Below are 26,409 nucleotides of genomic sequence, written 5' to 3' on the forward strand. Positions count from 1 at the left end.
GAGGCTGAGGCAGGAGAATTGCTTGAACCTGGGAGGCAGAGGTTGCAGGGAGCCAAGATTGTGCCATTGCACTTCAGCCTGGTAGACAGAGCAAGACTCCATCTCAAAAAAAATAAAATAGAAAGTGATGTGTGGATTTTACTGTATAACAAACAAAATAGGAACCTGTCAAGAGGCCAGAGGTGAGCCATTTATTTTCTCATAGTATTGAAAAAATAGTATAAAACAGTTTTATCCTCTAAAAATATTTAAGCCAAACCTGTCTGTTGGATCCTTCAGCATTCTTCCCAGATCAAGGGTGGCTCCAGGTCGAGGGGTCCATGTTATCACATCAGAGTTTTTCTTGATAAGATTGTTGAGTTCATTTGGGTCATTTTTGGTGTTTGTTTCTTTGATGTACCTGAGAAATAAGAGCACTCCCATGTAAGAAAGTTTATTCTCAGGTGCACAGTCTGATGAATACAATGACAGATTTCTGTTTTATTTTCTCCACGTTTTCACTTTCCAATCCTCCTCCACTTATTCCATAGAAAAATACTATATTTGGGCTAATGTCCCTAATTAGAGAAGAAGTGTCAGTCAAAGAAAGTTGTATTTATACTTTGTTTTTAAGTATAATCGCATGGTGATTGGAATTGAAGTTAGATGTAGCAAGACTGACTACTGAAAATAGGTGGGAATTGCACACTCCTGTGTTTAATGTTAATATACAGATTAACTCTTATTTGGCAGGCATTATACTAAGTGTTTAATATGAACTAACTGATTACCTTCACAATGCCCCACGAGGTACTATTATGATGCTCATTTGATAGAGAGATAAACTAAGGCTTAGACAGGACATATGACTTGCTCGTGGCCATACCATTAGCAGTCAGCCCAGCTCCAGCTCTCCACCCAGCTGTCCAACACAGGCTGTGCAGCCAGTGAAGGCTCAGCCCTCACAGGATGCCACAAAACTTTGGGAGTAAAATCTGAAAAGTTTTTACATTCAAAACCATTAAAAATCTACTTGTTACACACATACATCCTCAGTTGCAACCCATCTTGAGATCCAATTTCTTTTTTTCTTTCTTTCTTTTTGAAACAGGGTCTCACTCTTTCATCCAGGTAGAGTACAGTGGCATGAACATGGCTCACTGAAGGTTCAACCCCCCTGGGCTCAAGCAATTCTCCTGCCTCAGCCTCCCAAGTAGCTGGGACTACAGGCATGCACCACTATGCCAGACTAATTTTTTGATGTTTTGTAGAGATGGGGTCTCACTTTGTTGCTGAGGCTGGTCTCAACTCCTGGGCTCTGAGATCTAATTTTTTTTTTTTTTTTTTTTTTTTTTGAGACAGAGTCTTGCTCTGTCGCCCAGGCTGGAGTGCAATGGCACGACTCGGCTCACTGCAACCTCCCCCTCCCAGGTTCAAGCAATTCTCCCTGCCTCAGCCTCCCAAGTAGCTAGGATTACAGGTGCCCACCACCATGTCTGGCTAATTTTTGTATTTTTAGTAGAGATGGGGTTTCGCCATGTTGGCCTGGCTGGTCTCGAACTCCTGACCTCAGGCAATCCACCTGCCTTGGCCTCCCAAAGTGCTGGGATTACAGGTGTGAGCCACCGCGTCTGGCTGAGATCTAATTTCTAACTGTGGCATTGATAAAAGCGTGGTGCCTCCCAAATCTAATTCTGTATCACAGTCTTTCTCGAAAAGCCTTAACTCTTCAATTTCAATGTCATACAAGAATGTGATTGTGGTTGTGTTGGAGCAGAAAGAGAAAGATCCAGAGAAAGGATTTGCCACTGTGATTCACCTAACATGGGTTTTATAGACAGACATTTCTGTTAAAGGGAATTTTACTTCCTTGAGCTACAAATTGGTTACCCAGACTTGATAGATATGTTTAGCCAGATAAGCAAAAAGTACATAATCATTTGCATTTCTATAGCACTCAGGTGACACATTTATGATCTTGGAATCAATTTTGTAGACATAAGTGAGGATGTTGTCATGGCACCAAAGACGTCAGTAGCTTTTCCCTTTTTACACACATTAATATCCTCCCACTGTTACAGTCACCACAGTGTCTCATCTTCTTCCGGCCTTTAGTCTCTACATAGTTCACTAACAGGTCTCCCTGCCTCCAACTTTCCCCTCTCCAATCACGTTACTATTCATTACTCTTCCTAAAACATAAGGTGTGGTGGTCACAAAGTTCTGTAACTGCTTGATGTGTCTTTGTCTCTCTATAAAATAAAAATAAAATCAGTATCTAGATGGGGTATTGTGGGAAGTGAAAGTATTTGCCAACTACTTACATGCAACAGTGCAGCTTTTAATTGCTTTAAATTACAGCATCACATTAAGTGGTCAAGTACCCACCACCTCCAATTCTTCTCCACGTCCTTGCAACTCAACCTACTTAATAGTTCTTGAATCTGCATTCCCTTCTCACTCCCCACTGCCATTCATTATTCCTTCCTGGGTTATTGCAATAGTTTCCAAACTAGTCTCCCTTTCCCTTTGCCATCACACAGGCATACAAACCCCTCCAGTGCACATCTGATTACATCCCTGTTCCTCACCCGACTATCAGGCTGCCTATCCTTCCAGGAAAAAATCCAAATCATGTAGCATGTCCTAAAGTGCTCATACAACCCCATCTCCTGTTCTGACCTGCACTCTCTCATTGCAGCACCTTGTTAGCTTTGCTGGTCAGTTCCTACTCCTTCTCTAAAATGCAGCATTCATAGACTCATCCAATGTTCGTCTCCTCTCCATCTGTATCCCCTTGCCTGCATTGATCATTCTGCATTACAATTATTCTTCTCGTCTAATAGACCATCACTCTGAGAAGAGACAATCATTTTATCTCTAGTTCTCCAGTACTTAGCACAGTGCCACTCAGTGAATGAAAACTGAATTTACGAGTAACGAAGAGCATTGATCAAAAGAAATTATGTTTTAACCTTAGACCACTCTTTTCTGAAAAAATTTGGAAGATACAAGACAGCTAAATAAAGTCAACAAGAAGTTTCAAAAGAAACACATCAGCAAGAGACCACATTAAGCAATTACACACATTGTAGCTACATTGCAAGAGACCATAGAATGTCAAAGTGATGTCAGGTTTTAACAATGAGACAAATGAAGTGCAGAGGAGTCAGATAGATGGTGGTAGAACCAAAACCACAATCCCATGTCCTCCTCCTACTGTCCTGCTGCTTCCAGTTGATGAGAAGTCATGGGCAGTCCTAACATGATTGCTGTCATGAAAACTCGCCTTATTATCCAATAAATTCAGACAAATACAGGTAAGTGTACTTTCACGGTAAAATGACACATGCATTTCCTGCCTGCACATAAACAGTCCCTGCCCTTTGTTCACAAAATACCAATAACTGTATGATAAAATAAATTTTTTGTGAAACAGGTGATTGCTCATGAAAATGTTATAGCTAGGGGATGAGTCACTGCATAAGCTCAGGGTCAAATAAATTCCATATACAATCAAGGGAATCTCATAAAAGCACAGTTTAAACATCTATAAACTTTGTTAGCATTTACAACAAAATTGTGCTCCAAATAACACAAATGGGTAGATTTATTATATGTATTGCTTTTGCAAGAGATTATGAAGTCCATAAAATGTGCATGTAATATAAACTGACTGTATCACAAATATGACTTAAATATGCTTGCTGGGCACAGTGGCTCACACCTGTAATCCCAACACTTTGGAGGTCAAGGTGGGAGGATCATTTGAGGTCAGGAGTTGGAGACCAGTCTGGCCAACATGGGGAAACCCCCATCTCTACTAAAAATACAAATAAACAAACAAACAAATAGCTGGGAATGGTGGTGCATGCCTGTAGTCCCAGCTATTCAGGAGGCTGACGCAGGAGAATCCCCTGAACCTGGGAGGCGGAGGTTGCAGTGAGCTGAGATTGCGCCATTGCACTCCAGCCTGAGTGACAGAGCTAGACTCTGTTTCTACCAAAAAACAAAACAAAACTCACAAACAAAAAAAATAATATGCTTGCCTTAACTACCAAGATGCTCTTTAAGAATCACCATGTTTGCCTTTTTTGATCTTTAATTTTTCAAATTTACTGAGATCTTTTTTTTTTTTTTTTAACTTTTTGAGGGAGCACAGATATATAGATCTTAACACAAATATAGATTCGTGTAACTGCCACTACAATTGGGATACAGGACAGTTCATCACCCCCAAAACTTCCTTGCATTGGCAACTTTGTAGTAAAATTCTTCTTTAACCCCTACCTCCTCACAATCACGAATCTACTCTCTATTCCTATAATTTTGCCTTTTCCAGAAAATCATATACATAGAATCTTTTAGTATGTAACCTTTTGAGACTGGCTTCTGTCACTCAACACAGTGCCTTTGAGATTCATCCACACTGTTGTATGCAGCAGTTCTTATTGTTGAGTAGTAGTCTATTATATGACTATACCATAGCTTGTTTATCCATTCACCTGTTGAAGGCTATTTGGGTTGATCTGGTGATTATGAATAGAGCTACTATTAATATTTGCATATAGATATTTTGTGTGAATAAAAGTTTTAATTTAATTAGGGCAAAAACTCAGGAGTGGAACTGTTGGATCATACAGTAAGGTTAGCTTCAGAGAAACTGCAAAAGTGTTTTCTAGAGGGACTGCACCATTTTGCATCCTTAAGAGCAAAGTGTGAGGGCTGTTGGTCTGTATTTTTGACATAAGGTGGTATTGTCAATTTTCCAAAGAGACATTAATTCTAATAGTTATGCCATTGTGGTGTTTTCATTTTCCTAATGGCTAATGCTATTCAGCATCTTTTCATATGCTTATTTGACATCCATATATCTTCTTTGGTGAAGTGTCTGTTCAAATATTTTGTCAATTTTTAAATGTTCTTACTATTGATCTTTTAAATTATTTTAAATCGTAGTCTCATTGCTGATTTTTGAGAGTTCATTATATGTTCTGGATACAAGTTCTTTGTCAGGTAGGCTACTTGCAAAATGTTCTCAGAGTCTAGTTTGTCTTTTCATCCTCTTAATAGTTTCCTATTTATAGAGCAATCATTTTAAAATTTAATAAAGAATAATATATTAATTTTTAAAATAGATCATGCTTTTGATGCAATATCTGTCTTTGTCTATCCCACAGTCAGGAATATTTCCCCTATATATTCTTTTAGAAATTTTATAGTTTTATATTAACATTTATATCTATAATCCATTTTTACTTACTTTTTGCATATGACATAAGGTTCAGATCGAGGTAAGGTTTTTTTGTGTGTGTATGGGTGTGCAATTGCTCCAGTAACACTTGTTGAAACGACTACCCTTTCTCCATTAAATTGCCTTTTTTCTGGCTGGGCGTGGTGGTTTGTAGCTCACAGCTGTAATCCCAGCACTTTGGGAGGCCAAGGCAGGCAGATTGTGAGGTCAGGAGATTGAGATCATCCTGGCTAGCATGGTGAAACCCCATCTCTACTAAAAATACAAAAAATTAGCTGGGCAAGGTGGCGTGCACCTGTAGTCCCAGCTACTCTGGAGGCTGAGGCAGGAGAATCACTTGAACCCAGGAGGCGGAGGCTGCAGCGAGCAGAGATCATGCCCCTGCACTCCAGGCTGGGCGACAGAGTGAGACTCCCTCTCAAATAAAAAATAAAAAATAAAGCCTTTTTTATTCACATTTCCCCAAATTGCATCTTTGCCAAGAATCAGCTGGCCATATCTCTGTGGATGTATTTCTGGACTCTCTATTCTGTTCCATTGATGTCTGCGTCTCTTCCTTCACCAGCACCACACTATCTTGATTACTGCAGCTTTATAACTAATCTTAAAAGTAGAGAATATGTTCCTCTAATTTTACTCTTCTATTACAGAATTATTTTGATTAGTCTAATTCCTTTGCCTTTCCTATAAATTTTAGACACTATCTAGATCCACAAAATATCCTGCTAGGATTTTGAAGGGCATTGTACTGAATCTATAAATTTGTTTGGGGATAATTAAAATATGAACTATATTAAACATCTGATTCTTGAATAATAGTACACTGTTCCATTTATCTAATTAGAGTCTTTGATTTCTTTCATCTGTTTTATAGTTTTAAGCATATGTCCTTTGTTTGATATCCTGTTTAGGGTCAGATCCACATGCACAGTGCAGCTTTGGAGTTAACCCAGGAGTTTATCCATAATTTTACGGGCTCACTTTCTTAAGCCTCCTCCTATCTGAAATCTCTCCAATATTTTTCTGCCTCCCAGGTGTCCCCTTCTTTATCTTCTGGCTGAAAAGCCAGGGCTTCAATTTCCCTGTTCTGCTGTGCATGTTCTGAAAACTGCATACGCTTCTGGGGCAAAGTGGTGAGAGGTTAGTGAGAGAAAAAACTGCGACAAGGATTCTCTTCGCGTTATTGAAACCAAAATTGCTTTGATTTGAGAAAACAATTCTTTTTCCTTGGAGTGTAATCTATGAATGAGGCTTCTAGCAGTTCTTCACCAGAAGAGTTACTCAGGGCCTCTCTCATAAGCATATGTCCAAAAAGTGAAAGCAAGTTAATTTTTGACTTTTAATTACTTAGCTGGCTAGAAGCAGCAAATCAAAGAGAAGGATTGAGACTGCTGGTAAAGATTTGTTACAGCAGTGAAGAATGATCACTAACAGCGTCTTAGCTAAACTGTAATAAGCAGATATAATGCTTTACTGCCTGGGGTTATTTAGTGCAGGGGCAAACATATCCTGTTATAACATCCTCCAGTGAACTGTAGGAACATCAAGCTTAATATTACATTCTAAAACTTTGAAATGATGAATCCATAGTATCAAGAAAAGATCAATTATGTTCTAATACTCTGAGAAGACAATTATACCTAAATCATAAAATTTTCACATCTAGAGAGATAAACTATAGCTATCCAGAAAATTTTGCTACCTAGCATGATTTCATTATTTAGAATGCCTGAGTTCCCAGAAGTTCTATACAGCTGAGATTTTACTCTATTAAAAGATCTGTGATGCCAAAAATTATTAAACTCTATTCAATAGAAACACAATGCAAGCATGTGTGTAATTTTAAATTTTCTAGTAGCAACATTAAAAAAGTACAAAGTAACAAGTAAAATTAATAGATTTTACTTAATCCAAATGTTATATTAATATGAAATCAAGTTTTAAAAATTGAGATATTATGCATTCTTTTCTGCATATCAAGTCTTTGGAATCCAATGTATATTTTAAACAGAGTACATCTCAATTTAGATCTTACATTTTCATCCAAAAGACTTGATCTATATTTAGATTTTATAAAATGTATAGTTCAAAAAGTAGATTCTCATGCTCAAGTTGTTCCACACATACCCAAAAAGTTTCCCAATAAAAAGAAGCAAGTACTAAAAATGTACTTTCATGTAACATTCAAATCCACATTGACACAACTGGTTCATATTTTTTTTTTTAGAAGAACTGATTTGGCTTTGAAGCAAAAGCATAAGAGTTTCAAAACTATGCCTGTCCAAGTTTAGTAAATTTACTAACTCTTGTGTCAACTCATTAACATTGAATTCAAAGGGGTATTACATAAATCAAAACTCAACTATAAATTATCAATACTAATGAAATATTCTTCAAATTTTGCTCAACTTTGCAGGGAATTTTAATGCTGTCAATTTAAAATAAAATCTGCCTATTGGTTTATTTTTTTAAATGTATAAAATTATTAATTGGTGCCATGACAGGTTTCCATTTTAACATAAATACGTGTGATGGGTTGTTTTCCCCTCAAAAATGAAATGTTAAAGTCCTAAGTCCTAGTACCTCAGAATGTGACCTTATTTGGAGATAGGGTCCTTATGGAGGTAATCAAGTGAAAATGAGGTCATGTAGGTGGGCTCTAAAACAATCCGACTGACGTCTTTATAAAAAAAGGAAAATTTGCACACAGATAGGCACACAGGGAAAATGCCATGTGAAGAGACAGTAAAGATGGTCATCTACAAGCCAAGGAGTGTCTGAGGCAACCAGAGGCTGGGAGAGGGCTGGAGATCAATCCTTCCCCAGTGGCTTTAAACAGACCATGGCTCAGCCCACAGCTTATTTCAAACTTCTGGCCCCTAGAACTTAACAAATGTTTGTTAACAAAAATTGTAATAGGTTCCTAGGGCTGTTGCAACAAATTTTTGTTACATGATCCAGTTTATGTTCCTTTGTTACAACAGCTCTAGGAACCTAATAAAATATTTCTCCTCGTATAACTAAGTCACAATTAAGCTTTTCCTTTCATTGTGTTCAAACACAAGATGTGTTCAACATAATCTGACAGTACATAGTGATTAAGAGCATGACATTGGAGTCAGACTTAGGATGAGATTCAAAATGAGTTTTTTCATAGGCATTATGATATCAGATCAAAAAACAAACCACACTGCCAGATTTTATCTTTGATTCCTGCATATTTGGCAAGCAATTCTTTTGTTTCAAGAGAATCTTGAAATTAATCATGTAGGTTTTCTTGACTTAACCGAGCATTGGCAAAGGGGACAAGATCAAATTCATGGTCTTTTATTTCTTTCAACAATCCCATAAATTGGTGATGATTCATAGCATTTGCACAAGTTATACTGCTGCAAGAAAAATCACATGAGGTACCTAAAACATGAGAAGACAGCTTCAATCTGATAATAACACAATTCTATTCTGGAATGCAGTATGGTGTAGAGAAAAGAGCTTTGGAACTAAGCATACCAGGGTTCCATTCTCAACTCATGTTTCCAACAGGGTGACTTTGGGCATGTCCCTTGGCCTTTCTGAGTTTCAGATTCCCTATCTGCAAAAAAGGAACAATACCCCCTTCCTATGCATAGTGTTATTGGGAGATTAACTTAGATGGCTTAGCTAAAAGTTCCCAGTTCACTTCCTGGCAAACAGTAAATGGCAGTTGCCATCCTCTTTCCTGGGATCCTTTCGGAGAATATCTGTTATTTTATCTCCTGAAAGAGTTCCTGGCTGCCAAATGTGGCTTTTATTCATGTTCTGTGTTCTCTAGCAGCTTGTTAAAAGTTCTAGACACCTGCTAATCACTTTCCTTCTCATGTCACATTGCTTTCACAGCAAAGTCGCTCATTCCACCATACGTTAAGTTGTATATAAAGATGTACAAAGTGTCTAGCCATACTTGTCTGATGGGTGAGATTCCACAAAATACCCAGCAAAGGGACAATAAATTCGGGGTTGCAGGTTCTTCACCAGCTGAGCCTTGTAGTTCAGGAGCTTCTTCCTTTCTGTTTTAATGAATTGGGCTTTCCATTCCTCTGAAATGACAGGATTTAAATTAGACTCTCCTCTCTGGAAAATCACAGAAAAACACATGTTCTAGCAGATTGGAACTCTTTCAGCAGATAAAATTGATAGATAACTAAGGCAGAAATAGAACAAGGCTCCATGTCATTAGCGGAGGATTTCCCCGGAGTTTTTATCTTGCAAATTTCAATTGGTTACTAGGAAAATGTTACCAAGCCAGCCAAAGACACTGAGCTTTCTCCTTGTATATGGCAATTCATTCGGACCCTAGCTGAATACACAGGGTAGCATGCACAATCGTAGTTGATGTTCATGTGCATTTTAAGGGTATTGTAATTCTTGAAATTGTTAACTCTTTACTAACATGGAAATGGCTTTGTTATTTTTGTAGATTATAACAGGCGTGTTCAACATAGTCTGACAATACACAGTGATTACGAGCATGATGTTGGAATCACTTAGGATGAAAATCCTGACCCACCACTTACTGGTTGGGCAGCCTTGGGCAAACTACCTAACTTCTCCATGTCTGTATCTTCTCTGTAAATGGCATCATGATGCCTCTCTCATAGCGCTGTTCATTTGCTTATTCATTCACACAACCAATATTTATTGTGCACCTACTCTGTCAGACGTGGTTCTAGCCACTGGGAATAAAGTGGTGAACAAGGCAAAGCAGGTCCCTGCTCTCATGGAGTGTTCGTTCTAGTGAGAGAAGCAAATAATGAACAAGTAAAGTCATTGCAAAGAGTGATGCACCATGAAGAAAGTAAGACAGCAACAGAACAGAGAGGCTGGGGTGAGTGGGATGAGATGGAGGGAATCATTAGAAAGGATGGTTAGTGAAGAGATGACATTTGAGTTGAGACATAGATGAAAAGTTGCTAGTCACATGCAAATCAGGGCCAGCTGCACTCCAGGCAATGGAAACAGCAAACAGAAAGACCTAGGGCAGGTGTGCACTTGACACTTTGGGTCTAAGAAACAAAAGGCAGGATGGGTTGATATATAGCAAGCATCAGAGTGACAGGCAGTGAAGGAACTTGAGAAATTAGACAGGACTCAGAGCATACAGGGTACAAGATCAGGGAGCTGTTACTGTTAATGTTTCTATGAAATTTGACAAACACAGATAAGGATATAAAAAATATACAAGCTACCCATCACCTAGACATAACATTTTTGTATATTTAAGGCCTCTTAAAATGTATATGCGTGTACTCACGCACACGTGCACACACACACACAAACTCACTGTCACACACAATGGGATAATGCCAGTTAACCTTTAATAAGTATGTTTTACCTTCCCAGTCACATTTTTAACTTCTTAAGGACAGAACCTTCCCTCTATTTCTCATGTGGTTACACACTCTGGGAGGCAATGAATATAGACTTAGAGAAGAAAGCAAAGAATGGGACAAAGGTTATCTTCATATTGCAAAACAGGGCATTTTCTGCCACATTGTTAGACAGGGATCACTTATCAGATATATTAACTTATTAAGTGGACATTTATTGAGCACTTACAACGCTAGTGTTGAAGATACACACTTCACCCAAGCCAACCCCAACCCCACTCTTGGACCCAGAGCAGAAGGGCTCCTGCCTAAGACCCCCAACCAGAGGACCCTCCTCTGGGTGCACTAGGGGTCCCCGACTAGAGGACCCTCCTCTGGGTGCACTGCTCCCTGATATGAACATCCACAGGTTGAGGTGCACACCCCATTAGGAACTATATTCCAAGAGCACCTAAGCCTGGATGACCCATTTCAGGCCTTTCCTGTTCTGCTCTATGGTCTACACAGTGAATCCAAGTGATTCTTTTTTTTGGCTCCTCCTGAGGTGCTCTCAGATCTCAACATTTCCTTCATGCTCCATCACATTGTGAGCTAGAAACCTTAGTTTGTAATCTGCAACTTACAAGTCTTGTTTCCCAATGAGATTGCATGCTTCTTGTAGGGACCATGTCTCAATTACATTTGTATTTACTCTCACAGCATTTAGCAATGTGCCATGCCTGATACTTGGTATCACTTTCATATAAAATATTACCAGTAAATTTTCCACCACTGAAAGTCATTGGAAAGCCTGATGCTCCTCCAGCAAAATCACTCATCATTAGAGCAACCTTCATAGGGAGCCTTCCCCCATTGGGTCTGGTGCAGTCCACTGTATTCAGTATTTTATGACCTGTGGAGAAACAAAGAGGTATAGGTATTCAAGGTGAAATCTTGAACACCCATGAATGGTTTAAATTCCAAGACAAAGTCTTCTGTGTACAGTCTGTATAACTGAACTTATTTGATTATAGAAGAATTGATTATATTAAAGGAAAAACAGTAAGCTTTTAAAACTTAAAGTTTTCAATAGTATATTCTGAATTTTCAAGTGACTAAATTCATCCTATTTGACTTGGTGGATTCTAGGTGTCTCATGAAGACATTTACCTTAATTCCACTCTAGCTCATTCATAGACTGCTTTCTTCAGTCAACTTTTTCCAGGTGTTGAGCCCAAAGGATCAGAAAAGAGTGGATTAACATACTTCCCTGTATCTTTTGCAAATTACATGCAAAGTTCATAATCAAATGATTATTGGGGCAGTAAGGCCATCTTTTCATATGAAAAGCAGTGCATGATTATATTACATGATATTTCTAGGTGAAAGTAATAAAAGACATTTATTTAATAAAGGTAATTTTGAAGAAATCACTATAGGTGGAATGTAAAATATCTATTGCCTTATGAGAGAAAGCTTTGCTCCTGTCACAATCTAGATGATATTATTTGTAATTTGTTTTCTGGAAAAATTATTTGAAAGGTAGTTCCATATTTCTAGGACAAGGATATAATATGCTATATTCTTTCAAAATGGAGCTAGAAGATGAACATGTGATGAAATTTCATATAGATATTACTATTCCTCCTATTAAGAATGTTTTCCAGTTTTCATTGTCAACGGGGATAAAAACATACCTTTGTACTCCACAATAATGCAAGTGTCCATCTCAGGATGAACACCATCCATCAAGATCATGAATCGAAGATTTTTGTCCACCTGGAATTTAACAATCAAACCAATAACTGTGAATTTCAGTTTGGTTTTTAATTTAATATTTGAGAAGGTAATCACCTGTTCTGGAAAGACTGCTCAATTGAACCTCGTATTTGAAGAAATTTCCTTATTCAGAACTAGATTTATTACCTGTTCTGTAGTGTTATACTATAATAGTATGGGTTAACGGAAAGAAAATAATCTTTGCCCAGGACAGTCTGCCTAACGTTTGAAGCTCAAATAGAGGTTGTGTTTATGCAGTATCAGGGACAGACCACATTGGCCCATTTTTTTACTTAATCTTACGGTGACTATCTCACCTAACATTCATCCCAGAAAGCATAATTGGAAAGCATGGAAAGAAAACAGATTTCTGACCTGCTGCCATATTCCAAATGGCACGACATTGATATTAGTCAACTGGACACCGCTCTGATTCAGATTCCAAAATACAGGCCTTTCTGTGTTTCCAACATAAATGGGAATATCTGGTCTTCTCCCAGCAAGCTTTTTCAGTGTGGGGTAACTAGGATAAGACAGATGGAAAGGTTGAAAGGAGAAAAAAATAGTGTCATCTAGTATGAGGGACAGTTTGTTCCTTTTACCAACATATATGACAGAGAAGTGAGGAATTGAAAAACTGAACTCTCCCCAAAGACCAGAGAAAAGTTTCTGTTCAAGGCTGACTGTGAAAGTGATGGGAGATTCTGAGGGGATTCATCTTTGTTGTTAGAACACATCATATGCTCATGGTGTGGACATCAACCAGGTATGCAAGTTCCATTTTCCACACTGATGCTGCTTGAAGGAGGAGTAGTTCTAACAGTAGGCACAGATGAGAAAAAGTCATGCTGTAGAGAAAAGAAATGAAGATCATGGAGATCCTCATTTCTTTGTATTCCTCAAGCAGTAGCTCTCAGTAAGAGAGAGGACTGGGACATAGTACAGGACAAAAGCCCCCCAGGACCATTTTGGGGGTCGGTTTTTCAACCTTCAAAGAGTCTGTCCCTTTTTAAGGATAAAAAATATATTTTGTATATCAAAGCCACACTTTAACAGACTATATTATTTACCCTTAAGGGAGGGACAGAATTACCAGCTAGGCAAGACAGTGAAATTTAGTGTCGAGGAACTACATTCAACAATTGTAGTAATCCCAACTCAGTACACAATCAATCATCCAAGTCTTTTTGACTATCTAGACATATTAAGTCAGATTTTATTTATTGAGCATTCATTATATAACAGAGTTATTATACTGTAGGGGGTGCTAGAAAGTTGAATAAACAAATAAATGATTACACATCTATTATTTCAAACTTGGTGCTGGGGCAGTTTTATATACTATGTTATTCAATTCTTACAAAAAAGCTATGAATTTTTTGTTTTTGTAGATGAGGAAACATTCAGAAATACACAACACACAGTAAATCGGTATTCAAATTTGGGTTTTCTGATTCTAAACCTAGCGCTTCTATAAGAAGAAAGTTTCTAACTTTAACGAATATACTATCTGGTTTAAGAATCAGACTTGTATACAGAGTATAAGATCAGGCAAAATAAGATATATGATCATAGGGAAAGTACTGTAAAAATCTGTCTGTCAGCACTTAGCTGTACTAATATTCAAGTTCCAGCATTGCGTTAAAAGCTATCCAAATAAGTAGAAGCTGGAAGGAAGTGACAGAAGTAATAAACTTTCTTCCCCCGCAAAAAAAGATTCAAAAAATCAATGATTCTTTGAATGTACCTTCAGTCTCTGGGTTCAGCAATGAAATCCTGCATTTTAAAGGACTTTGGGAGTTAGGATAAGTTATTCTAAAATGGATGTTTATTGCTTTGGATTTTTCGATTGCTAATAATTCTTACTGGCAATCCACCAAAGTACATTGGCCTTTTCCCTTGTTTTTGTAAATCAGGGAGGCTTTATTCAGTAAATAAAGGCCAGACAGAAGGGTTGGGGGCAAACAGTCTTGATGTTTATTAGTTGACTAGGAAAGAGTCAAAAAGTAAGGGTCTATCAAGGAAATAGACCCAAAGGAGTAAAAAAATCACAAGCTTTGGCCCCTTTTCAATAACAAACTATCTGCAACACACTGCACAACCAATGTGTTGTTATACTATAGTTGAAAACTGATGTTTTAATGCAAGACAACTGTCAACACAAGCCCATGAAATGAAAGCTAAACTGGTTTTCAGGACAGTAGTTAAAGAATAACTCAACTAAATGAGTTCTTACCCTCCCTAAATTTAGTGTATTCCCATAGAATCTCTCTCATTAAGACTTTAGGTAATTGCATCTTAGACACTATAAAGCAATCACATCATTTATGTGCTATTGTCCCTACACAAGCTATACAAAATTACTACCACACATTACTGTTATTGTATAACAAATGAACTCAGGGCTCTTGTAATCCTGAAATTATGCAAGTATAGTTCCAGGAGGTAGTGTGGCACAAAGGTATCACATAAAGTAGAATTTTAGTTGTAGTACCACAGTATCCTAGGGGGTTGTGATCAGTTAAGAAGTGTGTTGTAAGCAATTTGTTACTAAAACAGTTAATTCAAAAAAAAAAAAAAAAAAAAAAAGCCCTCTCCTGAAAAATAAATCAGAGCATATCCACAATTTAGAGTTCCCATATGCTTTAGAATAAAAAATTAAGGGGCCAGTCAACCAGCAACCAACATGTTATCCCTAACCATTTTGTCACGTAGGGGCACAGAAAAACAAAGTCGAATTGCTTGAGTAGCACATTATGGGCATTGTTATGTGTTTATATTGGCAATCCAGCAGAAGTGATACAAATTTCAAAATAATGATGAAGAAATATGACCCTATAGTTAAACAAAGGAATTGGCAATATGTGCTTCCCTCTTCTAATAGCTCAGTACATTCGCAAATATGTGTGGTTTCTTAACTTAAAGTCCTCCTTTCTCCCTCTTTTTTAATTGCCTGGGTCAGGGAAAATTTCAGTTGCTATCATTAGTATCATATTACTCTGGTTTCAATGAAATACTGAGTGAGGTTGAGTCAGGATTACTACGTTGGGTGTTTAGTGTTAGGATACTATAAATCAGAGCTTGGCAAACCATGTGTGGGCTGAATCCAACCTGCTGCTGCTTGTTTATGTACAACCTTGCAAGCTAAGGGTGGCTTCTTTTTTCTTTTGAAGCTTGCCCACAGCTGAGGGGATGGTTTTTACCTCTTAAACGGTTGTAAAGAAAATGAAAAGGACAATGATATTTTGTAATACATGAAAATTATATGATATTCACATGTCATTATCCATAAATAAAATTTGATTGGAACACAGTCAGTCTCATTCAGGACCATCTATGGCTGCTTTTGGGTTACAACATCAGGGTTGAGTGGTGGCAACTCTCACTGTATGGCTTGCAAAGCCTAAAATATTTAGGCTCTGGCCCTTTATAGAAAATGTGTGTTCCGTTAGGGTGGGAAGTGAGATGGTTATTCATTCTCCCCTGCTTCCTTACAATAGCTCCTTCCTCACTCCCAATGGTGTAAAGTGTAGAAAAGTGTAAATTATTTGTATAATTTTATGGGGTACAAGTGCAATTTTGTTACAACCAAAGATTGCATAGTGGTAAAATCAGAGCATTATTAATCCTAATCATGTACATTGTACCCATTAAATAATTTCTCATCATTCACCTACTTCCCACCCCTTCACCTTTCTAAACCTCCAGTGTCTGTCATTCTACTCTCTACGCCTATTTGTGCACATTATTTAGCTCCCACTTATAAGTGAGAACATGCCATATTTGTCTTTCTGGAAACAGTTTTAAAAGTATAAACTTTCTATGCAAATATAAATATTTATCTTAATTAGTCCTCTTTTCATCATCCTAACTGAACCTACTTCAAAGTCAGCAGTGATTGCAAAAGAATTGGAGAACATTTGATGCCTTCCCTGCAGCATGAGCTTAGGAGTTGTGTGCTCAGGACTTCATTACCTCAGGTGGTCTGAGTGCAGATGACTGATGTAAATGAGGTCTGCCTGACACAGCCTCTCCAGCCAATCAGATGGAGGCTCATGGAGCAACCACCATCCTCGGGCAAAAGCAGGACCCATTAACCAAGGGTCAAACACCATTCTCTTGTCTCCTAACTTGAGGTCCATGCAGGCGTGAGTGAGGTATGTTATCTGTTAAAAGAGAGTGAGATTCCTATTATTGAATTGTTCATTACTGGTCAGCAACAATGAACGGAAATGTTTGGTTTGGGTGGCTGACAAAGTACAGAGTTTGGAGTACTTTGCTCCCAAGCATGATCAGGCAAAATCTCGGACTCAAATACAATCCAACAAGAGCCTTTCATAGAACACAGTTCCCAGCACAGGTCATGACTTTATTCAAATATAAATTCTCATGGTTAGTTTTAGATGACAAACCAATTGGTTTACCTAGTTTTAGTTTATTTAAATTAGTTCCCAAACAGTTATTTACAGTCCACACTGAAGAATATATTTTGTGACCAGTCCTTTAAAGCAAACTTTACAAGGAAAGGCAGTTAGAGATGTTATCACAAACATTTGGGGATTTAAATGCCAGAGTGGCTGTGAATAGCAATATGAATGGATGATTCTCGTGAGTTTGTTAGAGCAAACATAGCCATGCAGACTCAACTGACAACTGGCTAAACAGGCTTGCAAGACTTTCTCTTCTAAATTACCTGTTAAATAATCACTCGTGGATGCCAGGGCCTCTAAGAATGGATACAAAGAATGACTTAGAGACTGGCACCATGGGGATCCCAAATCCTTTCCTCATTCTCTTGCCACAGCTTGGCACCTCCAGAGAAAGGGAATGTATTCAGAAGCAGAGATAAGATAGCAGGAATGTCATGTGAAAAGCCAACGAAGTGGGTGAGGAAAGGTCAAGGCACAGATTAGTTTTTATTACGTCTATTCCGGGCAGGTTCTCATTTGTTTCCTTAAAGTACCTGCCCAAATAATACACAATCTTTCTAAATACACAGAACAATAAATTTTTGATTGTGTGCCTCTCCCCAACTATTAAAGTGTTTCCTCTGAAGGAAATTCTCTTATAAAGCTGGAAGATACAACTACCCATTCTATCCAGTAGTGATCTGGCATTAAGGGTAATCTCAAATAGTTTTGCATGAGTCTCCTTAGCGATTTTCCCCAAAGTTTTGTGTTGTTTTTTTCCTTGTAATCCCTGCCAGGTTCTGGGGGTTCCTTAAAGAATTTGTTTTATCATATGACTTTTTATCATATGTCATAAATACTCAACTCAAAGAGTATTCAAGGTAATATAGGATGTTTACAGATATAGATGTTAAATGGACATCTTGGTTACATTTTTGTGTTTAATAATATTATCCTTTTAATATTTCCTTACCTGGACTTCTCCAAAATCCAACTCTTCAGGAGATCTGGGCTCTGAGTCCCAAGGGTTAGGAGGATTCAGTTCTAAAAGTAAAAGTCCGTTGTTTTCATCCATTTCAACAACTGAATCAAATGAGAACAAATCTGGATTAATGACAAAAATGGCTTTTTAAAAGCATCACTGAAATAGAAATGCATGGTTTTCCAAAAATCAAAGAAAACTCAAAACAAAGGGTGTTAACACCCTTTGTTGATGGAACAAAATCAAACAAAGACCACTCCCTTAGATGAAGCAATAGCTGCAGAGACTACAACTTAAGATGAACACCAATTCATTTCTTTATTCATATTGCGGTTACAGAATTTATGAGGTCTCAGTCATGTCAGGGATACACACATACAAATAAGACTTCCTTACAACGAAATGAATGATTGATAGAGATGACTTTGAGGCGCTATGGGAATGCACAGGGAGGGGCATCTGATCTGCAAAAATGACACACATTCAGTATAAACCATATTCCGAATTTTGATCTTTTCTGGGCTGGTGATAGACAGTAAAATGCTGGGCAGCGGCAGCAGGTGCAGCTCCCAGTCAGCCATGTGCAATCACAAGGGTAAACACCAGATACTCTACAATGGACCATGTTGCCAGGTGATTGTGCCCAACTGCAGGCTAATGTACATGTTCTGAGCATGTGTATGGTAGGTTAGCCTAAGCTACGATGCTTGGTAGGCTAGGTGTATTAACTACATTTTGACTTACACTATTTTCAACCTAAGATGAGTTATGTAAGTTGAGGAGTATTTGTATACAATTCTGTTAATTATACCTCAATAAAGCTGAGGGAATAGAGAGTAGCTATCCTGAAGTCCCAAATTCAAAAAAGTGATTACCTCCAGGGCATGGGTGGGGGGATATGTGATATAATCAAGGAAATATACATATTGTGTTGTTAATGTTTTATGTTTTAAGCTGGGTGCTGGGTACATGGGTGTTCACTTAATTTTTAATACCTTTTTAACATTGCTTAAGAAATTTAATAAAAATATTTTTCTTAGTCATAACTATCAGCTTATTTAATGGTGAAACACAAATGGCTTTCTTAATAAAATCAGGAATACATAAAGAATGCCATTATTATTGAACTATGTTCCTGAAATTGCGAGTGGTATAATAAAGGTACATATTATTATTTTGAGGTTATATGATTGCTGGAAATTAGTGTCATAAACTAGAAAAAATGCTGGTTTTGGGAACATCTGGATGGGAATCCTATTTCTGCTCCTTATTAGCAGTATCCTGAGCCTCAGTTTTCTGATCTATAAAATTATGATACATACTTCATACAGTTGTTTTGGAGATTAGATGAAATAATAGATCCTAAAGTGTCTAGCACCATGCTTGGAACAGAGCAGGCATTTAATAAACAATATTATTTTGGTAATTATTTTATACGTAAAGGAATATATAGAATTTTAAAAGGTCATTGTAGGACCAACAAACCTATATACTAGCCAACTCATTAGAAAAATACAATTGTATTATGGGAGACCCTCAGGAAACTCTTGCACTGATACCCGCCCGTCTTCGTAATTTTTCTTTTTCAAGAGATGCAGAAAAAAATAAGTCTGTAATTCTTCACTTGATCTTAGCCAAAAGGCCAGGAAGCAATTGTAACTCTTAATCATTGTTCTGAAGCAATTACCATAAAGATCTCTCTATGCCCCTTGCACAAAGATAAATTGCATAGATGCAACAAAGAAGAATGTGACATCTGCCAACTATCATAAATAAATTCATGAGAATATAGTATTATTAATTTAACCTTACAAGCTGATAAAATCTAGATCATTTGGGTTATAATTTTATCCAGAAAAAACAAATGGTAGTCCCTACAATCTTTTTAAAGGAAGAATAATGAAGGAGAAATGGAACAAAAGCATACCATAAAACTATAATAATCAAATCACTGATTATTGACATTAGGTCAGCCACAAAGTGGATCCCAACTATGTTAACTGTTTATTCTAAAGAAGGTATCATAAATATGTGGACCATCTAACATGGTGCTGTGACAATTAGTTCTCTAGGCATTCTAGTTGATTAAAGACACAAAGTGACCAAGTCATAAAAATGTATAAAATAGAATATTAAATATGAGAGGACTTTTACATTTAACAGCAACAGAAATAATTCCAATGGAAAATCTGAATAGATACAAATGTAAAATGAAGAAGTTCTAACACCAAAAAAATTTGGCAAACACATTTTGCCAAACCATATTTAGTGAAATATTAGCATCATATTTGATAGAAAAGTGCAAGTAAAAACAATGAGATGCAATTTTTGCCTCAAATGAGAACAGTCTGAAAGACTAAGAATGTTCTGAGCTGGTAAGGTATGGGGAGAAAAGGCATGTTTATATACCAGTCAGTGGGAGCAAAAGTTTGTCAGTGGCAAAGAATGGATGGTAATGCAATACATATTAAAGAAGGAACATATGATGAACTCATTCATTCATTCATTCAGGACATCAAGTGGAAACGGTTGTGTTAGTCATAACTTCCGGTTCATGACATGTATTTGATCCATGCAAAGCTCTTCTCTTTTTAATATTATTTATTTATTCCCTTTATCTCTAGTTCCCATTCTCATTTTCCTCCCCTCCAAGGTACCATTCTGAATGTTTGTGCAAAATATGCATTATATTGTGTGTGTGTGCATTTTTAATTTATATAAATGGTATTAGACCTCCGGTCTGTTTCCTACTCTTTTTCACTCAACACTATGATTTTGACACCCATGATGTTGCCATGTGTACATCTAGCCCACATCTAATTGCAGTTGAGTATTCCATGGTTCATGTCTACCACATTTTACAAATTCACTCTCCCAGAGGTAGACTCCTAGATTCTGCCACAACAGAATTTCTTTGAGGTATAAACAAGAGCAGGATTCATGGATCCTAGTATGTTCATAAACCTCATCAGGAGCCAGGCACAGTGGCACGTGCCTGTATTCCCAGCTTCTAGAGAGACTGAGATGGGAGGATCACTTGAGCCCAGGAGTTGAAGTCCAACCTAGGCAACATAGCAAGTCCCTGGCCCTAAAAACAACAAAACAAAACAAAAAGAAACAAAAACAACAAACAAAAACTCATTTGGCTAGTTACTGCCAGATTACTCTTCAGAATGGCTGCAACAGCCACACTCCCATCACGTGGATGAGGACTTCTACGTCACTGACAACGTTTGGCACGATCTTAGCTTCTATTTTTTTTCCACTCTAAATGATGTAAAGTGAAACCTCCTTGTTTCATTTGCAGTTTTCTGATTACTACTTAATTTAGTAAGTATCTTCATATGTTTAATAGCCCTTTGGGTTTATTCTGTAAAATTCTAGTTCATACTCTTTCTTCCCTTTTTATTTGAATTGTCTGTCTTGTCAGTTTGCATTATTTCCTACTCTATGCTTGATATTAATCTCTTGTTGATTATAAACATTGCAAAAAACTCTCAAACTGTCATTATGTCTTTTAATTGTGTCCATGGTGTCCTTCATTAGCAGAAATATTGTGTTAATAAAATCATATTCATCCATATTTAACATTTTTGTTTGCCCTATGAGCTCTCCTTATGAAGTGTTATCTGAAGAGTGAAGAAGTGCCACACTATCTCTAGATTGCAAAAATATACTTGCAAAAATATACTCCTGTATTTCTTCTATTACCTTCACATTGAGGTTATTGGGCCAAGTGAAGCCCGCCTTTAGGCTGAAGTATACAAAGTGTTGGTGGTGAATGCTTTAATTGCCATATCCTTTTACCAGTAATTCAACTACTGTATGAAACAACTCCAAATACAGAGAAGCTCTTAAACACAAAAATACCAGTTTTAAGTAAAACTTTGAAGATCTTAAATTCTAACAGAAAAATGGCTAAATATATTATTAATATTTAATGTGAACATAAAGAACTGTTTGAAAAATTAAGACTAACAAGAAGATTAGAGAATGGAATAGCTAGATGGAAGATGAACAGGGAATAGAAGACTTGAACAACACCATAAACTGACTGTACCTAATGGACATACATAGAACACTTCACCTTGGGCCATAAAACAAGTTTCAATAAATTAAAAGGATCAAAATTAAGTAAAATATCTTCTCTGAACACAAGGAAATGAAATTACATATTAATAAGAGAAGAAAGTTGCAAAATTCACAAATATGTGTAAATCAAACAACACACTTCTAAATAACAAACTGGTTAAGAAATAAAGAGAAATTAGAGAACATTTTGAAACAAATGAAAACTAAAACACAATATACCAAAACTTATGTAATACAGCTAAAACAGTGTATGCATAAGAGTTTATTCCTGTGCACACCTATTTTAAAAAAGAAGAAATATCACAAATAAAAATCCCAATATTCCACCTTAACTAGAAAAATAACAGCAAACTCAAAGTAAGCAAAAGGAAATAAAAATTAGGCTAGAAATGAAATCAAAAATAGAAAAATGAGAGAAAAATCAAGAAAGACAAAAGTTAGTTTTTCAAAAATATCAACACATTGACAAATCTTTAGCTAGACTGACCAAGAAAAAAGAGATTACTAAATTATCAAAATTAAGAATGAAAGAGTAGACATTACTACTGATGTTACAGAAATTAAAAGGTTTATAAGATAATACTATCAACAATTGTACTCCAATAAATTAGATAACCTAGATGAGATAGGACAATTCCTATGAAGATACAGATTAACAAAAATGACCTGAGAAGAAATAGAAAAATCTCAGCCGACCTATAATAAGTAAAGAGATTAAACTAGTAATCAAAAAGCTTCCCACAAAGATAACTCTAGGCCCAGATGGTTTCACTACTGAATTTGACCAAAGGTTTAAAGTAGGATTAGCACCAGTCCTTCACAAATTCTTTCAATAAACAGAAGCATATGGGCCCTTTGCCAACTCATTTTATATGGTCAATATTACCCTGATATCAAAATCAAAGACATCACAAGAAAAGAAAACTACAGACTAATATTCCTTATCAATACAGATGTAAAATATCTTAATAAAATATCAGCAACTATAATTTAATGACATTAATAAAAAGAGCTATATACCATGACCAAGTGGAATTTATGCTACACTGCTGCAATATTTGAAAGATGCAAGGCTGATTCAACATTTGAAAATCATTCAATGTAACACATTGCATTAACAGAACAAAGAGGGAAACCACATGATCATCTCAGTTAACACAGAAAGGGCATGCAACAAAAATCCAACATCTGTTATCATAAAACACACTCAGAAAATTAAGAATAGGCCGAGCGTAGTGGCTCATGCCTGTAATCCCAGCACTTTGGGAGGCCAAGGTGGGTGGATCACTTGAGGTCAGGAGTTTGAAACCAGCCTGGCCAACATGATGAAACCCCGTCTCTACTAAAAATACAAAAATTAGCCAGATGTGGTGGCACATGCCTGTAATCCCAGCTACTTCAGAGGCTGAGGCAGAAGAATCTCTTGAACCTGGGAGGTGGAGGTTGCAGTGAGCTGATATTGCGCCACTGCACTCCTGCCTGGGCAACAGAGCCAGACTGTGTCTCAAAAAAAAAAAAAAAAAAAAAAAAAAAAAAAGGCATCTAAGAAAATCTGACAGCTGTTTTCCTGCTAAGAGTAGGAACCAGACAAGCAGTTTCCTCGGCTAAAACCTCTATTTCTACCTGGAGGTTTTAGCCAAGGCAACTGAACAGGAAAATAACATAAAAGGCATCCAGTCTGTAAAGGAAAAAGTAAAACTGTCTCTATTCACAGACAACACGATCTTGTATATAGGACATCCTAAGGTATCTACAAATGAAACTATTAAAGCCTTCAACGGATACAAGGTATTTTGAAAATCAATGATATTCTATATGCTAGCCATTAATTTTTAAATAAAATTTATGAACAATTCCATTTATAATAGCATCAAAAAGAATAAAATACTTAGGAATAAATTTAATCAAAGTAGTATAAAACTTATACTCTGAAAAATACAAAATATGGTTGAAAGAAATTAAAGAAGACTTAATTAATTAATAGACATTCCATGTTCACAGATCAAGACTGAGTATTGATAAGATGGTAATACTCCCTAAATTAATCCACAAATTAAACACAATTTTAATCACAATTCTAGCTGCTTTTCACCCCCATCCCTCACCCCCCAGGAATTGACAAGCTGACCCGAAAGAGTCAAGACAAGATGGCCTAGAATAACTAAGCAATCTTTAAAAAGAAAACAAAATTGGAGGACTCACAATTCCCAATTTGAAAAACTTACTTCAAAGCTAAAGTAATCAAAACAGTGTGGAACTGGCAGAAGGTCAGACATATAAATCAATGGAATAGAGTCCAAAAATAAACCTTTATATTTATGATCAATTGATTTTTCAACAAAGATGCCAAAACAATTCAATAGGGGAAAGAATAATCTGTCAGAAAATGGTACTACAATTCATCCACATGCAAAAGAATGAATTTGGGCCCCTATATCACACAATGTACAAACATTAACACAAAATGGATCAAAGACCTAAATATTAGAGCTAGAACTATAAAACTCTTAAAACAATAGGAATAAATTTTCATGATCTGGGATTAGGCAATTTAAATAATATTTCTTAGACTGGCCATTTGTGGTAGGTCACATTTATAATCCCAGAATTTTAGGAGGCTGAGGTGGGGAGATCTCTTGAGCCCAGGAGTTTGAGACCAGCCTGGTCAAAACAGTCTGACCCTCTCTCTACAAACAAATGCAAAAATTAGCCAGACATAGTGGTGTGTGCCTGTAGTCCCAGCTACTTGGGAGGCCAAGATGGGAAGATTGCTTGAACCCAGGAGGCAGAGGTTGGAGTGAGCCATAATCATGCCACTGCACTCCAACCTGGGTGACAGAGTAAGACTCTGTCTCAAAAAATGTATATATTTCTTAGACTCTCTCTTTCTTAGACTATTATCTATGTGTGTGTATGTTAGTCTAATAAATATATTAGAATAAAAGACTTACTCTAACCATATACTTTTTTAGACAACAGAAGCACAAGATCCAAAGGAAAAAATAAATAAATTAGACGTCATCAAAATTTAAAACTTTTGTGCTTCAAAAGATGTCAGCAAGAAAGATGGACAATAACAAGTCTTGGTGAGGAGGATAAACAGGGTCATACATTGGTAATGAGAACATAAAATGATGCAGTGCTTTTGAAAACAGTTTTATAGTTCCTCAAAGTTAAACATAGAGTTGCCATATAGCCCAGCAATTCCATTCCTAGGTTTATAATCAAGAGAACAAAAATCATATGCCCATATAAAAATTAGTAGATAAACAGTCATAGGAAAAGTATTCATCATAGCCAAAATGTTGTATATCCATACAAGGAAAGTTATTCAGCCATAAAAATGAAGTAAATGAAGTACTAATATATGCTACGACATGGATGAATCTTGAAAACAAGATGCTAAGTGAAAGAAGCCACACACAAAAGGTCACATATTATTATTGGAATGTATTATTCCAATATATGAAATGTTCAGAATAGGAAAATCCAGAGAGACAGAAAGAAGACTGGTGGTTGCCAGGGGCTTGGAGAAAAGGGGAATGAGGACTGACAATCATTACAGGGTTTATTTTGGAGTGGCGGAAACTGTTTTGGAATGAGATAGTGGTGGTGGTTGCACAACATGTGAATATTTTTAAAAAAGGATTAACATGCGCAGTTTAAAAGGGTAAGTTTTGAGATACATGGGTTATTCCTCATCAAGACGAAGGAGAGGAGAAAGAGAAAAGGAAGGAGGAGGGAGATGGGGAGAGGGAGGACAGCAATCACCAGAACAAAATATTCTAAAACGTTTTAGGTGATGCAAGTGTAAATGAGATTCTTCCTTCTACTTTTCTGAATTCCAACTTTTTAATTGTTACCCTATAGTATTTTTTATAATAATAATAAAACCAGATGCTCAACGTTGATAACATGTCCCCAGGCGGATCAAGCCCTTATCTTTCTCAGAATGTGGTATGAAATCCCTACAGCGTTGGTAGCACTGGACTAAAAAGTGAGCTCTGTTAACAAATGTTCCCTTCGTGGCAGTATCTTCACTCCAGCTAAGGCTGAAATTCCCGGAGTTTGTTATTTCCTGCCCTCCTACTGACCCTGCTGCCAGCTCTGGCCCTGCCATTTGCCTGCACGGTGGTTAACAGTAGCCTTAATCTAATTTTCCAATGCATCCAACTTCCTGCTGGGAGGGAAATCCCTCATCTCTGCTCCTGTGGTCCCAGTCTCAAGGATATATGCAGATTATTTAAGACATGTATGCAAATAAATTATGTTCTGTGTACTGCCTACCATGAATTTAACAGGCATTCAATTAATTTTTTTTTTTTTACAACAACCCGTTTTTTGTAAGATGGCTACTAAAAATTTTATTTCTATTTCACATTTGAAGAAATTAAAGCACAAAGGGATTGACCAAATTGCCCATTGTCCCCAGACTGTGTATTGGAGCCTGGATCTGCACCCAGGAGAGAAGGCCCCATTGCCTTCACTCTTAACGCTTTGCTACAGTGTCTCTGTAAAGGTCTTGATCAAAATGTTTAGAGATTTTCATAAAAGCCCCTAAAAGCAGTT

General features: G+C 36.9%; 1 protein-coding gene across 9 annotated transcripts in view; it reads right to left on the reverse strand.

Moving 5' to 3' along the window:
• The window catches only part of LOC104663792 (cytidine monophosphate-N-acetylneuraminic acid hydroxylase), a 366,736-nt gene that overhangs the window by 16,176 nt on the left and 324,151 nt on the right, over nt 1-26,409 (reverse strand). For all 9 annotated transcript variants that reach the window (XM_030929498.1, XM_030929496.1, XM_030929497.1 and 6 more), the window contains 7 exons: nt 17,740-17,849; nt 16,333-16,523; nt 12,733-12,880; nt 12,276-12,357; nt 11,354-11,491; nt 9,174-9,309; nt 260-400 (listed from right to left, as the gene is read on the reverse strand). In XM_030929498.1, the coding sequence (XP_030785358.1) occupies nt 260-400; nt 9,174-9,309; nt 11,354-11,491; nt 12,276-12,357; nt 12,733-12,880; nt 16,333-16,523; nt 17,740-17,849 (946 nt within the window). The remainder of the gene's footprint in view (nt 1-259; nt 401-9,173; nt 9,310-11,353; nt 11,492-12,275; nt 12,358-12,732; nt 12,881-16,332; nt 16,524-17,739; nt 17,850-26,409) is intronic.

Source organism: Rhinopithecus roxellana, chromosome 4 (assembly GCF_007565055.1).
Source record: "Rhinopithecus roxellana isolate Shanxi Qingling chromosome 4, ASM756505v1, whole genome shotgun sequence".
Classification (NCBI taxonomy): Eukaryota; Metazoa; Chordata; class Mammalia; order Primates; family Cercopithecidae; genus Rhinopithecus; species Rhinopithecus roxellana.